The 15,385-nt window shown below is 47.5% G+C and overlaps 1 protein-coding gene across 4 annotated transcripts in view; it reads right to left on the bottom strand.

The window, feature by feature from the left end:
* Window positions 12,964-15,385, bottom strand: part of DNAH9 (dynein axonemal heavy chain 9) — a 175,860-nt gene continuing 173,438 nt past the window's right edge. For 3 of the 4 annotated variants that reach the window (XM_021414422.1, XM_021414423.1, XM_021414424.1), the window contains one exon: window positions 13,515-13,742. In XM_021414422.1, coding sequence (XP_021270097.1) covers window positions 13,515-13,742 — 228 coding nt within the window. Of the gene's footprint in view, window positions 13,743-15,385 lie in introns of all 4 variants that reach the window. The other variant, XM_021414421.1, reaches the window with a different exon arrangement.

Below are 15,385 nucleotides of genomic sequence, written 5' to 3'. Positions count from 1 at the left end.
GAGCAGCTGATGTTCCGTGGTTTGTTGGGCCCAGAGCAGAGCAGGCTGAGAGGAGGCCTCATGCGGCCCACAGCTCCTCACAGGGAGTGGAGGGGCAGTGCTGAGCTCTGCTCTTTGGGCAGTGACAGGGCCCGAGGGAATGGCACGGGTCTGCGTCAGAGGGTCAGGGAAAGTCTACCCCAGAGGGTGGTGGGCATGGCACAACTACCCAGGGCAGTGGGCACGGCCCCGATGCCGGAGCTCAGAGAGTGCTGGGACACCGCTCTCACACACAGGGTTTGGGTTTTGGGTGGTGCTGTGTGGGGCTAGGACAGAGTGATCATTATGGGTCCCTTTCAACTTAGGATATTCCATGATTGTATGATTCCATGATCCTTCCTGCCAGGATAACTTGCTGAAAGAGTTGCTGATCTGTTTTGTAAAAGAAGGCAGTGCATGCTCAACTGGAGGTGCATGAAGTCTGCAGGAGAGCAGAAGGGAGGATGTGCTATGGGATCCGCTCCTGAGCCAGCAGTGTGCCCAGGTGGCCCAGAAGGCCAACGGTATCCTGGCTTGTGTCAGCAATAGTGCAGCCAGCAGAGCAGGAGGTGATCGTTCCCCATACTCAGCAGTGGTGAGGCAGCACCTCGAGTGCTGTGTTCTGTTATGAGCCCCTCACTACAAGAAGACATTGAGGCCCTGGAGCGTGTCCAGAGAAGGGCAACAGGGTTGTGAGGGGTCTGGAGCACAAGTCTGATGGGCAGTGGCTGAGGGAGCTGGGATAAGTCAGCCTGGAGAAGAGGAGGCTCAGGGGAGACATTATTGCCCTCTCCAACTCCCTGACAGGAGGCTGTGGTAAGGTCCGGATCGGGCCTCTGCTCCCAGGTAACAGTGATAGGACAAGAGGGAATGGCCTCGATTTGTGCTGAAAGAGGTTCAGGCTGAATGTTATGAAGAATTTCTTCTCAGAAGCAGTGTTTAATGCATTAGAACAGGCTGCCGAGGGAAGTGGTGGAGTCACCACCTCTGAGGTGTTTAAGGAAAGGGTAGATGTGGTACATAGGGACATGGTTTAGCAGGCAATAGTGGTGGTGCGTGGATGGTTGGATTGGATGATGCTGGAGGTCTTTTCCAACCTTAGTGGTTCTGTGATTCTGTGATCAGCTGTGGGCATTGCAGGCTGTGGTAATGAACAAGGTGGGACAAAGCTCTGGAGAAGCCACCTTCTTTTCTTCCAGTCTGCATCCTGCTCTGCTCTTCTAGTAAAATCAGCTCAGGAAGTCAATGAAGAATAAGATCAATGAATTTCAATTCAATTGATCATTGAATAAGATCAATGAAGCTAGAGGAAGTGCCAGGGGAAGGTCAAACACTCCACCTCTCATCCTTTCCTCATCCATCTTCCACTGCAACACACCAGCCAGTTTGGTTTAGGATGAGGAGGACTTCTGTGTGCTGTGAGGTGAGGGTGACTGGGCATCAGAGGGAGAGCCACAGCACAGGGCACTGGGGGCTGCACGTCCTGCAGAAACAGTCCAACACAGCAGGGGCTGCTCCTCTGCAGTCATGGCCAGAGCTCCTCTGCTCTGCAAGACGGAGGGGTAACAGCAGACTGGATCAGACCCAAAGCCACTGGTTTTGAAACTGATGAACACAGGGAAGATGCAGCCTACATTTCATATATAAACATACATATATACGTTTATTCATTCATTTATTTATTAAGTGAAGCTACCCATTGTCGTCACAGAGCATCCTGGCATGGCTTTGCAGCTGATGCAGCTATGACCATAGTTGATCCCAAAAGCCCCAACACTGACCTGGATTTAGGGGTCAGAGTAGCACTGCAGCTCCATATGACTCAGCAACAAGAAAGCTGATATTGTTCTTAGACATAGGAACGGAGGAGAGGGACCAAGGCAGGGAAGTGACTTTAACCTCTGGGGATGACTATGCTGAGGCCAGCATAGGACACTCTGAAACAAAGGATTTAAAAGCTTAATCTGTTTAGCTACTTGGAGAGACTTGAAAGGCAATGTGCTCGCATCATACAGGTAACTTCATGGGGAAATGCACCACGTTCTGAAAGGCTCTGCAATAAACTGGGAAAGACAACCTGACTGACATCTAGGAGCTGAAGCTAGTTGTTGTCAAACTGGAAAAAAAGTGCAGATCTACTTGGGAGAACAATATAGGAGCAACGAACTACAGAACTGCTGAGCTCCCTCTTAGCTTTTTCAAGCAGCCACTTTTAGAAAAACGGTACCCTTGGCCTGGTGTGATTTCCTCCATCACACTGCTCTCCAGAGTGATCCCAGCTACAACTCACGATGGTAACCAGTCCTTGTGGCATTGTGAAAGGATCTCCAGTTCCAAATGGTCTTTGCAGAGAGAGAGTGAGCTGTTTGCACTACACCTCTAGCTAACTCACCACCAGGGGTCCACCCATACACACACACGTTTCCCAGTCCAGTCTCTATAAGCGGAAGTTAAAAGATGATCTAATCTTCTGTGGTTCCTCAGTTCTCCATGTTATATTGACAAAACAATCTTCCTGGAAGACTGAGAGCATTTGCTTGTTGTCTTCTTTGAAGATGGACATGGGCAGGATGCCTCTTGCTTTCCCAGTACAACCCTTTTGGCTGCCATGAAATCATATATAAAAAAATAATAATTCATATACATGTATCTGTATATCAACAAAAAGACAGAAGGGTTTAACATACATGTGAGGATGGGGCCACAAAGACTATTTGGATGAACTCTTGCTAGTTGGCAATAGGCTCAGCTCATCATAAGCCCATGGATTAATGTGTATAGGTGGGTGACGTGTGATGACCAGGGTAGGGAGGCAGCTGTCTCAGTGCCTCTCACACAACAGCAGTCCTGGCCTATTCTTTAGATGCAGGTTTAACCTTAAACCAGATAATCCACTGTGTGCATGCAGAGACTGAGGGGGAAGAAACTGCCCCCTACAAAGCACTTCTTCACTTTCATTCCCTGTCTGTGTTAAAAGAGCTTTTTATTATTATTATTATTTTGCTTATCCATACCAATCCATGCCAGTTATTCTATTCTTCACCCTACTGGCACTGCTCCCGGATGCAGAGGTCCTCTGAAGTCAAGTATATCCCAGCTGGCAATCAAACGTCTCATTAATTTGTGGAGATGTCTCTTGTTCCTTCTCTTGTTCTCCAACACGTGTGGCTTACCCTGCCCTGTCTCACTGGCCCAGCCTGGGTTGACACCAGGTGCTATCATGGACCAGACCAGATGTTCCTAAACCAAACAAGCTGGGGACAAATGATTCCAAAGAGCAAACAGATGGGGAAGAGAGCCTGACTAGTATGGAAAGAGAGGGGCAGGATCGGATGTGGAGGTAGGCAAAGCAAGTTGTTGGCTCTTGTAGTCAACATGCTGGAGTCAACAGCTCCAGTGTGATCTCCAAGCAGAACCAGGGCCAGTACATCTATGGAATGCAGAAACATCTGCAAGAAGCCAATTACCCTCAAGGCTAATGCACAAGGAGACAGAGGACTGTCTGTATGCACACAGTTCAGAGCAAGGTGGTTTTATCTCTGGAAACAGCCCTGTGAGGGCTATTCTAGGCTGAGGGTTAGGATTAAGATTAGGTTAGGGTTAGGGGTTAGGATAAGGGCTTAGTTCTCAGAGCTAGGGTTAAGGGTTAGAGTTAGGGTTAGGGGTTAGGCATAGGATTATAGATAGAGTTAAGGGTTAGGGTTAGGATTATGTTTAGGGTTAAGGGTTAGGTTTAAGGTTATCCCTATTAGGGTTAGGATAGGGTTTGTGTTGGGGTTGGAGTTGTTTAGTGTTAGGATATGGTTAGTTTTAGGGTTAGGCTTAGAGATACGTTTTAGGGGTAGGGGTGGAGATGGATAGGGATAGGGATAGGGATAGGGATAGGGATAGAGGATGCGGAGGGAGAGGGGTAGGAGTAGGGGTAAAGGTAGGGGTAGGATAGGGCTAGGGCTAGGGCTAGGGTTAGGTTTAGGCTTAAATTGAGGGTAACAGTTAGGGCTCGGGTAATGTTTAGGATAGGGTTTGTGTTGTGTTTAGGGTTAGATTTAGCATTAGGGTATGGTTATGTTTTCTGTTAGAGTTAGGATTAGTTTGAGGGTTAGTGTTAGGGTTAGCGTTAGGGCTAGTTAGGGTTAATGTATGATTAGGGTTAGCTTTTAGGAGTTAGGTGTTAGGATTAGGGATTACTCAAATATACAGTTAGGGTTATGGTTTAAGTTTGTGGTTAGGATTGTTTTTAGTCTTAAGGCTTAAATTGAGGATTAGGTTTAGAGTTATGTTTAGGGTTAGGGTTAGGGCAAGGATTAGGATTAAGTTTGGAGTTAGCGTTAAACTGCATAGAGGAGATGTCAATCTCTGCTCTTCTTAAACCTGCAGGGACAGGGTCATCTCATCTCTTTGCCTGGGATTACTTCTTGTTATCCAAGCACAATTTAGTATAAATGGGTCAGCACTCAGGGATTTCTGTCCGAAACAGACATGCTCTCAGTAAACTGCTGTGCTCCGGATGTCTTCTTTTCCCATCCTGCTGTTTAGCTGTGTTGCCAGCACTGATCATCTCTCCTTCCACTGCCAGGGTATGCAGGGAGCACAGCTCCTCGTGGAGTCCTTCCTCCCGAAACCTGCCTAGTAGCCATCCCCACCCCCTTGTTCTGCATTTTCTGAACGGAATTTTATTAGCATATTATGTATTATTAAATTAAATGCCTCCTGTGGACTAACTCTATTATATCTGTGCAGTTACCTTTGTCAGCCCAACCAGTAATTGCATCATTTGTTTGTTTGACAAGACCTATGTCCTATAAAGCTTTGATGACTCACAGTAATTATATTGCTAGCATTTCATTCAGCATTACATGCATTGTATATGGCCTTTCATTCATACTCCCTTTCTAAGCACCTCATCTAGCTGGGTCACCCCGAGTGGCCTTTTCATGACATTCAAATGCTTTAGGGCCTTTGGAAATTCCCCAGTATTTGAGGAGAGATTGAGTGTGAGCATTGCCTGGGTGAGCAACATCCTCAGCTCTAGGGAAGGCCATGGGAAAGGCAGCTAAGTGTGTTGAGCCCAGTATTAGCACCTCTGTTTTAACATGGAGGGATTCACCTCCCAGTCTCAGAATTGCTTCAGAACAACAAGACTCTGGTTCCCACCCATCCAAAGCAGGGATGTGACCACACATTATGGCTCCCTGTAAAAAAAAATCACAGGATGGGAGAAACTGGAACAGGTAGAAGGAGATGGTATGTGTCTATCTTGGTCCTCCCTTGAGAAATGGCCAGGGTGCATATCCAGACCTGGCCCTGCAAAGTATCCCGAGTGTCGTTGTTAGATAGAGCCAAAGGACAAATCATCCCCAGAAGTGGCTTATGTCTTTGCACAGTCCAGACACCAAGGACTGCAGGCTTCATCTTCTGCCCTTCCTGTGTTTCCATTAGAAGTTTTCACTTCTGCTAGATGTGGGATCTGACCTGCTGGGAAGGGATCCCATTGGTGACTGTTGTTTTGCCAGCTACAGGCTTTCTCTCAGTGTCTTCAGCTTCCCTTACCAATTTCCCACATCCCACAGTCTGGTTCATGAAGATCTTCTTTCTCTGTTTCACTTGTTTTGCATTCAGATTTATTTGCAGCTGCTAATGCCATCCATCCACCAAGCTTTTACAATCACCTTTCTGCTTGTGGGATTTTGTTTCCAAATACCATTTCTTAAAGATTGTCTTGTTTTGTTTTCAGGACATGGTGTGGGGCAGGGAGGGACCAGCAATGCTGGAGAGCAGATGTGGTCTGTGCAATCTGTCCCTGATTTCCCAGAAGAGAGGTGCTAATAGAGCTATACAGCTGGCTGAAGAAAGCAGAGCTGCCTCTCCAAGCATCGCAGAAAATTAATGAGAGCTCAGCTGTTGCTCCAGTCTCTACTTTAGGGTATGTGCACTGGTCCTGGCCTGAAAGCACTGTGTAGCCACTGCTGACCTGGGGTACCTCTGACCCCACTGGCATGGGGGATGGTTTCCCTGGCACCCCCAGCCCTGTGACTTTCTCCAGGTGGGGGCTTCCCAGCTGAAAAGGGTTTTGGGGGAAAGGTCTGCTCCTGCCAGCACAAAGCTCAGCTACCTCAAGGTAATTAATTAATTAATTAAGGTCAGCAGCAAAGTCGCTCACAGTAGTGGCCAGTCCAGTGCAGTCTGCAGGGCCACTGGGGACCTGCAGTGCCACAGGCAGTGTCCTCATCAGCAACACAACCACAGCCAGCCTGGTGCCCTGGGGTCTGCATCCACACTGGCATTTTACCAGCTTGAATCCCTGCTGCCTTTGAGCCTCACCCTTGGTGCAGAGGCTGAGGGTGAAGAACCGATGTGTCTGCTGCCCACGTCTGTCACTCAGCTGCTGGAGGTCTGATTTGTATCAAACTGGATGCTTCTTCAGGCTCCTCTGCCTTCACCTTATCCCTGCTGAAGGGGGATGAGTACACTGGAGAAACTGAGGCATGCATTGTGGTTATCACAATATGACACATTCCCTCCTCCTGGTTGTAACAGCATGAGTGACAGAGAGGCAGGTCATCCCCCATGGCAGTGTGCTGTTCTCTGGCTGGGCAAGGATGCACTGTCCCTACCCCAGCAGGGTGGGGTGTAGATGTAGGAGGAGGTCAGCCTACCCACCTCCCTGGGAAAGGAAAAGCCCACGGTTCCCGCATGGTCCATGGTTCCCTTGTGGTTCACCATTCCCCCATGGTCCATCATTCCTGAATAGACCTCATTCCCCCATGGATCATCCCTGCCTCATCTGATTGTGCAGACAGGACCTCATGGCTCAGAAGGTCTACCACCATTCTACCTATAAAGCGTGGGCCTGGGCTAAGGGTCACCACTCACCTAGGCTACTGGACACAGCTTGGACCAGGTGCTGCCCACAAACCAGGTCTGATCTGTGCCCAGAGGAGATGGAAGAAGAGTAGGCAGGCAGGAATGGCCTGACTGGGATGTATCAAGACCACATCCCCCTTCCCATTTGCCGTGTTGCCTCCAAGGAGGGGCTGGTGGTGCAGCCAGTGAGATCCTGGGGGATGCCACCTCCATGTGTGACACAAATGGGGACACCTGTCCAGGAGGCTGATTTGAGAGTGATAATGCTCAGGTCTGCACAAGGAGTGATAAATCCTATGCCCATGCTGTTCAAGTCATCTCAGCATCACAAATATTTCAATTAAAAGATTAATTACATCAGCTTGTCCTAGCTTCCTTGGGTGGAGGCACCTCCACATGTTCACCACCAGCACCTTTCCCCAACCCCAGCCTGAAGGCCTCCTTTCATCCATGGGCAGCCACTGCATCCATCCATGTATCAAACTCCCTTCTGAAGGGAGGTAAGCCAGGCTGTGTTCAGTGAGGCACCTCTGATAGCAATGTATTTCTCATTATCTAATCATTTTCCTCCTATCTGCTGCTGCTTCCCAATAATAACATTACAGTAATTAATTGAAATGCTTATTAAGTAGACAGCATAGTCAACGTGTAGGCAATGTCATAACAATCCAGCTCCACAAATAGCACACAGCAATGGCAGATGGGAAAGCAGGGCAGGGTTTCCAAAGATTGTTTTGTTCAGATTTATCCTGTCTCCATTGTGAGACAGAGCAGACACATCCAGCCAACTCATCTGCCAGGCAGCAGCAAACTAAACTCTTATTTCACTTCAACAATTATGCATTCATCGTGTAATTTGCTAAGACCCTTTGAACTCTGCCTGTCTCTTATCATCGTTTCCCCATTTATCCAGTCCCACATGTACCAGGTGTTTTGATGACTCTCCAGCATGAGATTGCAGCAGAAATCTCTGTTAAGCAAAGCTGATGACACACTGCCCAGCTTGGCTTTGTCTCCAGCAGCAGTGCTGGATGCCCCACTGGGTTCCATTTCGGGGGTGTGCTCCAGGTGCCAACAAAAGTGGGTGCAAAACCCACGCAGGTTTAGGGCCATTGAGCTAAGGAATTGTGACTCTTGGTGTGGAATTCTCAGGAATAAGGGATTTGTCTCTTTCACAGAGCCCAGGGCAGGTGGCGGTGTGAGGTCCTTGGTTTGGATCATTGCTCTCACCTATGACCTGGCCTGGAAAGGAAAGAGGGTGCTTCACTGAGATCCTGCAAGCCCCAGTCCTCCCCAACCCTTTGGCCAAGGCCACACCTGGAGGTCTGAGTGAGGCAGAAGGTGATACCAATCCCCCCCTCCATACCACGGTCATCTCTTAGCTGCTGGTGGGACAGGAAGGTCCATTCTGGCTCTTTGGGGCTTTCTGTTTTCTTTGCAGGCCTAATCAGTTCCAAGAGGCTGAGTTTGCTTGCGGGAAGGGCCATGTTGAGGAATCTTTGGCCTGCACCCATGTGAACACAGCAGCAGATGCAGTCAGGAAGGAGCTTTCTTCTTGCAGGTCCCAACCCAAGAGTTCATGGCAGTGCTCTCCTGCATCATGCTGGGCCAGCTGGAAATTGGGAAATTCCTGCAGCTTCTTCAGTCCTGAACAGTGAGTCAGGTGGATCCTGGAATTTATTCCCAGTCTACATCTGAATTATCCCATTTTTATGAGAAATGGGAGGAAGAGTTTTGCAGAATCTGTTCCATGGGATGGAGCATGGTTGAAGCATGTTCCTGGGAACAGTCAGTTGCTTGGGTTGCTCTCACCAGTGATGTCCCCACATGCACCTTCCTCTTCTAAGAACTTGGAGACTGGAGCTCAAGTTTGCATTTCAGCTCAGTGCAGTGTCTCAAGATGGATTCCCATGTGAATCACAATACAGGGCCAGTGATTACAGGGCTGTGGGGCATATGTACTGTCCAGGACCAAACTGCCATCATGGAGCTACTTCTACTTCATCAAACCTTACACAGTACTACAGAGATTCTGACTTGTGGAAAAAAAGCTGAGGCAGCTTTTTTTCACAAAAGCACCCAGTTCCCCCCATCCCAGTTCCTGCTGTACTCTTGGGGCCAAGGTATTGAAGGCAGCCATGGGCTTTCTCCTTATGGCTTTTCACTCCAGTCAGAGCAAATGCTGTACGAGTGTCCTAAAAGAAAACTGTATAAAGTCTGTATATAGGTAAGAGGGCTGCAGAACCTCTAATAATGTATTTGTAGTCTTAAATAATCCTTCTGCACTAACAGTCACACTAGTACTCAAATTAGAAGGGCAGCTCATGACTCCACGAATGTCTTCTACAGTCTAAAAGCTTTCTAAATGAGGTACACAACCATTAACAAGGTAAATATATTTGTAGATTTGTTTGGGCAATTACAGGCATTTAAGAAACAATGCATAATAATGGACATGAATCTAATAAGCCATTGCTAATTAAATGTATTAATGTCACTTTATAAAACGAACGCATCTGGCTGATATGTTAAAGCTGGTTTTGTTCTGTAAATAATTGAGCAGTAATATGTGCAGAATTTGCATCACTGGGCATTGCCTGGGCCTGTTAATAGACGCAATAAATTTGCCAATCTAGGGACCACCAGCTGAGTTCTCCTTTCTTGTGTCTGCTCCACATTTTCCTTTGCTCTCTGAGAAACAGTTGCAGCAGAATGGAGTTGGTTAACCTCAACATCTGAGGCACCACTGCAAAGAATTTGCGAAGACTTTACTTTGAAACGTGCTCTTTTGCAAATTTTAATTTGCAGCAGGTACAACACTCCCAGGTGATGGAAAAGTCTTTTCCCTGTCCAGGGAGAGCTCATTCAATTTGGCTGATATTAAGTGTTGAATAGCACAATTTTCCTTCTTTTACTTTCATCCCCTTGGAAAATGTCAGCAGCCCAGAGTTAACTGATTGACCACGGACAAGGAGCCAGGCCCATAGCAGCCCTGCACGGCACTGCCATGTGCTGCAGGGATGCACAGAGGGATGAGGGCTTCACTGCGCACCCCAGGTGCCCACTGCCACGTCATGGGATGCAGCACTTGGCTGAACCAGGACAGGGAGGAGCTGGCTTTGCATTCAAAATCTGGCACAAGGGAAATGAAAGGACCATATTTTTTAATCTTATTTTAACTTCTTAAAAACTGAGATACGATGTCTGTATCAGGAGAAGCCCTGGATGTGCACCAGCCCAGTGGACTCGCCTTGATTTTCCCTCTGGCCCATCAGGCCGGTGGCTCCTGTAGCAGCGGGGTGAAGAGCTGTGCCCACCCCATCCAGACACTGCTGAGGACGCTCTCATTTGCTGTCATTTGTTCTCTCTGTGGATAAGCACAAAACACTGAAAGGTGATGAAAACTGCTTTGACATCAGACAGGGGTTTTAGCACTGAATACGAATTGGGACCATTTGGACTCTGATGTCACCAGCCATGGTGATGGGCTAAATCCTGCACCACCGGAGTGTAGAATAAGTCTGTGTGCACCCAAGTGTCACCTCACTCCCCAGATTCAGAGTATGGAAAGAAATGGTCTCTGGACCTTCTCCAGTGAGGCACAACCCTGCAGGAAGCTGTGCTCAAGCCAAATCAAAATCCTATTGCTTCGGGCTCCAACGTGCTGCAAACCACAGGCCCTCCAGTGTGGGGGGAGCTCACAAATAGAAAAAGCTCACCTTTGACTAATGCATTACTCCTAATGAATAGCCTGGCCAGCTGTAGTTAATTGCGTGTTTTAGGCAGATATGGCTGGAAGACCTCACGCCTGTCAGATTTTTTTCTCCCCCCCCTAAAGCACCAAATTACTCACTCTCCTCTTGTCGCATTTTGCAGCCAACTCTTTCCTGTGATGATTTTCAAAGGATGAAGAATGAGCACCCTGGTGACATTTCTAGTATCTATAAATATCTCCCCACTACCCTGCCTGCCCAACTGGTGAATTATGCAGGGAGATATATATAATAAAACAATCAGATCCATTTTGTTGTCAACATCCCATTCTTCAGCCGTTAAGAGGACAGCCCAGGCTGTTGCTCTGCAAAGAGCAAGCAGTCCCTGGACAACCAGTGAGCTTAACCCTCCCTGTAGGTAGAGGGGCATTTTGGAAGGCAACATTGAGCAGAGAGAGGCTCTGCTATGCTGGAAAAAGGAAGAGGGTTTTTTAAAAGAGAGGAAGCAAAAAGTTTGGAACAGAACAGCAGGAAACCCCACATACGCTGAGAAGCCTGTGGTGAAAGGAGCAGTCAAGAAACATCAAAGGACTAACCCAGCAATGCCACCTGGAACATGATGCACATACTGTACGTTTCACTTCTGCTTGTATGTGTTTAATTCAGCAGTGCTATGTTTATGCAGCTAAATCCCCTGTGTGGTCAAATATACAGAGAATTTAACGCACTCAATTTGCAAAACTGGGGGAAGTGACCAGTTTGTATCTATGCATCTAATCAGCAGGTTTTAACTTCAATTGGCAGGAATTAATTTAATAGCATAGCTTTCCCCAGCTAACAGACCTCTTCTAGCCAGACACCGGGTACCTGGAGCAGTCTGCAGAACTGGCTATCTCACTTACAGGTTAAGAGTACCTCTTAAATAGGAAGCTTCAGTCAGCTCTCTCCCTTGCATTACAGATCTGCAGATGTCTTTTGCTAAGCCCCAACTTGCTGCCTAGCGATTAAACTCAGTTCTTGCCAGAAAGGATCCTCCCCTTACCTTGCTCCTGAAGGTCACCTGCTCTGGATTGGCACTGGATGTCCCCATCAGCATGAGCTGAGGGCTCTTAAAAGCCTCACCTAATATAAGTTTGATATCAGTTTGATATGAGGGTGTGAGAAACTCAACATGGCCTGCAGAACTGCTGCAGGTGCCATGCACCCATCCCTTAGTTGCATCTGTAACCAAAGGAAGGCCTTCAAGGAAGGCAAGATGCAAGTGCGAGGGGTTGAAGGTGACCAAAATGTAGATCAGTTCCTTGGCAGCATGTCAAATCACCAGCACACACGTGCTTCCCCAAAGTGCAACACATGGGGCTCAGCAGGGGACATGAGCACTGCTGTTTCCCAGCTTTTGGCTTTTTTGATTGTTGGGGGGGTTCCACTCTCACACACCTCCTGAGGACGCTCTGGCTGAGGAACAGAGTCTGTCAAAACCTGTGGGTCAGAGACCCCCCTGGAGACCTTTCATTGAAGAGCTCCCGCGTGCTGCTGGCGGGCTCCTGCTCACGGAGATGAAGCAATGGGCTCAGCCCAGGCACTGGAGGAGCTTTTCACAGGATTCCTGGAATGTTGTTCAGAGTGGGCTTGGTGCCATAGAGCAGCTCAGAGTGGGCTCAGGAAGATACAGCAATTAATCCCCATATGCCCTCTGTGTACACAAAGCTCTCACCCATCTTCCTCTCAAGAACTGCTTCACCACTCCCAGTGCTGCACAAGCACTGCTTCTGCATTCCAGGCCAAAAGGACATCACCCCATGGCTCAGTGGTCCTTCACACGCAGATGGAGCCCAGCTCACCTCATTTAAGAAGGGCAGGAGCTATATACCTAGGCCTGAACCACTCACTCAGTTTCCTCACAGCCAGTAGAGGGGAATGAGAACAAGAGAGCCAGGTCAGACCCCTCTTTGTCAACACGTGCAGGATGAGGTGGGAGGACCAAGTCACCCATGGACTATCAGTATCAGGGCAACTCAAGGGGCCTTCAGGTCTTTCCAGGCTGAGGACACCTAACCCAGGAACCCCACAGCTGCCTTCAGACAGGATCCTGGAGGTCTCAGTGCCACCACATAGGAACAGAGCTGACCAGTGATCGTCCTCCCCCTCAGTTGGTGCCAACACCTGAGCCTGCTCAGGGCCAGCTCTGGTGGGCCTCAAGACATCATGGAGCTCATTGACTTTGGGGACTGGTCTGGTCACAGCCATAAGACTGCAACCTGGCATTTTGTTTGGAAGTTTGAGTGATTAAATGCATGATGCTGGCTCCCAGGGAATACTAGGCCAGGTGCAATGATTTTCATTAGTAAATTTCTATCATTAAGAAAAATTCTTAAATAAATTATAAGCTGTATTTTTACTGTTCAATACATTAATCACATTAGACGTTAATATTATTTTTAACAGTTATAAAATTTACAGGAATATTAGCAAGAAACATTACATCCACCACACCTGCTGGGCTCAACGTTATACATAAGGCAAAGAAACATTCACGTACAAAGAAGAACAAGGTCCAAAGAATTTCACACATCACTGAACTATCTATGGATATTGGAGAAGCCTGTGGACTTTAAAACTACTTTTGAATCACAAAAGAGAAATAAACTTTCAGATTTGAGCTTAACACTCTCTGGGTACAGAAGATCTGGGCGTGGGTTTTGGTCCTTGAGTGCAGGAACAGGAGGACACTGATTGACAGCAGCTAAGAATCTGGGCTAGATGCCACTGCCCTCTCTCAGCTCCCATACAGGCACTATGCAGGTCAAAAGCCCAGCACTCAGGTAGGTGGAGCTGGGGAATGGCCTCAGAACATAGTTTCCAAAATTATCTGAGACAGACACTGTTAGGGATGTTAACTGAGGCTCTCTGCTGGTGAGCCTAGATCTGTAGCAGCAGTGCCACACCAGCAAGCACCCACTTGCATGGATTTTCTCGAGTTTTAAGGTTAAAAGTCCACACATAAGTTGGTCCTCTTTGGCGTGTCTTGTATACAGGACATGGGTACATACTATGGGTATCTTGCTTGTCGGCAGGAATGGCTTTGATGAAAATGACAGGCATGGCTGGGGTTAGTTCCTTGAGCCTGGCGTCTGTGATTATCCCAGTCTGCAAAGGAAAGAAGAGATCTTAGATTGCCAAAATCGTCATCTGCTGTAGTCTGATATGCGTGATCAATGGTAATGGTTATACAAGCCAGTCTTAACAGAGATCAGGGAGTGGCTGAGCCTATCCGAGATAAACATGACCTGGATCAAGCACCTACCCTTTTTCATTAGAAATCTCCCTCAAGTTTGCTTATTCCAAGTGGACCGGTACAAACTGATACATGCTTTCCCTGGTTTCCAAACCCACAAACAGCTCAGCAGAAATTTGAGAGGGAACAGTGTTTTCCTGACTACGGCTATGTCCAGCTTAGATACCCTGTCTGCATCCAGCACCATCGTTCTCATGCAGCTCTTAGTCAAGGTTTTGCCAGACCAGGACCACCACGTGGGGAGTGAGACTGCCTAGCAGGGGCTACAGGAGAGCTGGGGTGAGACTCTGTCAGGGAGCGTAATGATAGCACAAGGGGTGGTGGTTTCAAACTAAAAGAGGGGAGGTTTATGTTGGATGTGAGGAGGAAACTCTTTACCCAGAGGAAGGTGAGGCCCTGGCACTGCTGCCCAGAGAAGTGCGGGTGTCCCCATCCCTGGAGGGCCTCAAGGCCATGGATGGGCCCTGAGCGGCCTGAGCTGGTGGGAGCAATCAGCCCATGGCAGGGGGCTGGAACTGGATGGGCTTTAAGGTCCCTTCCAACCAAACCATGCTGTGGTTCTATAATTTTGTGAGCATTGCTTGTGCTTGGACCAGCTGCAGACACCTGAGTAGAGCTCTGGCTGGATTCACCACACCACCAAGCTTTGAACATGACCTGGGATATGTCTCTGTACTGTTTACTGAACAGAGGAAATGATTTATGGACCCCCAGAGATACCACAGACTTGTTTGCACTCTCATAGGTGCTCACACCTCCACGGGGGATTCAGATGGACTGTTCCTGAGGGAATATGATCTTAAACAAGCCCACATTATCCTCTTCAAAGCAATGCTCTTGCTCAGCAGGCTGCCCAAGCTGGGAGAAAGATGGTTTGCTGTGAGGGCATGAAATTAGCTGGTTCCGCTAACTCAGGTATCTCTGGCAACTTATGTTTCTCTTTCTGACAATAAAATGCACTCCACATCAGTCAACTTCCAGGATAGTCTGCAAAATTGCTTAATGGAGGCTAGAGAGAGCAAATGAAAACAAATACAGAAAAAGAAATAAAACTCAGTGCTAAAGAAACTGCCTCTCTCTGCAGCTTAGCTTCACATATCATTATTATTTCAAATGCTCTTAGATCAGAGTTGTGGGGTGAGATTCAACCTCTCCAACAGTTTGCTTAGTTCTGCAAATGAGTGAAGAAAAATAATCCCTCTTGCAATACACCTCAGTTTAATTGTACTAAAACCATCTGTTCTCCTAAGCTAATGACAAACCCAGCTCTGATTTAGGATTTTGTAATTTCCAATGTGCTGAACAAACATTAAATAATTCTTATGATACTTTGCAAAGGAGCTATTTATCAAGCATTACTATGTGCTCTTAAAATCCACATCTTTCATTTCTGACATTGGATTTTGATCAGAACTTTTATTTTACTGATGATAATTTAAATCAAGTTTCCAAGATATATTCTGCCCATTTCTAGGTTAACAGGATCTGATATCTG

The sequence above is a fragment of the Numida meleagris genome, chromosome 17 (genome assembly GCF_002078875.1).
Source record: "Numida meleagris isolate 19003 breed g44 Domestic line chromosome 17, NumMel1.0, whole genome shotgun sequence".
In the NCBI taxonomy this organism is placed as follows: domain Eukaryota; kingdom Metazoa; phylum Chordata; class Aves; order Galliformes; family Numididae; genus Numida; species Numida meleagris.
This window is presented reverse-complemented; position numbering and strand designations above follow the sequence as displayed.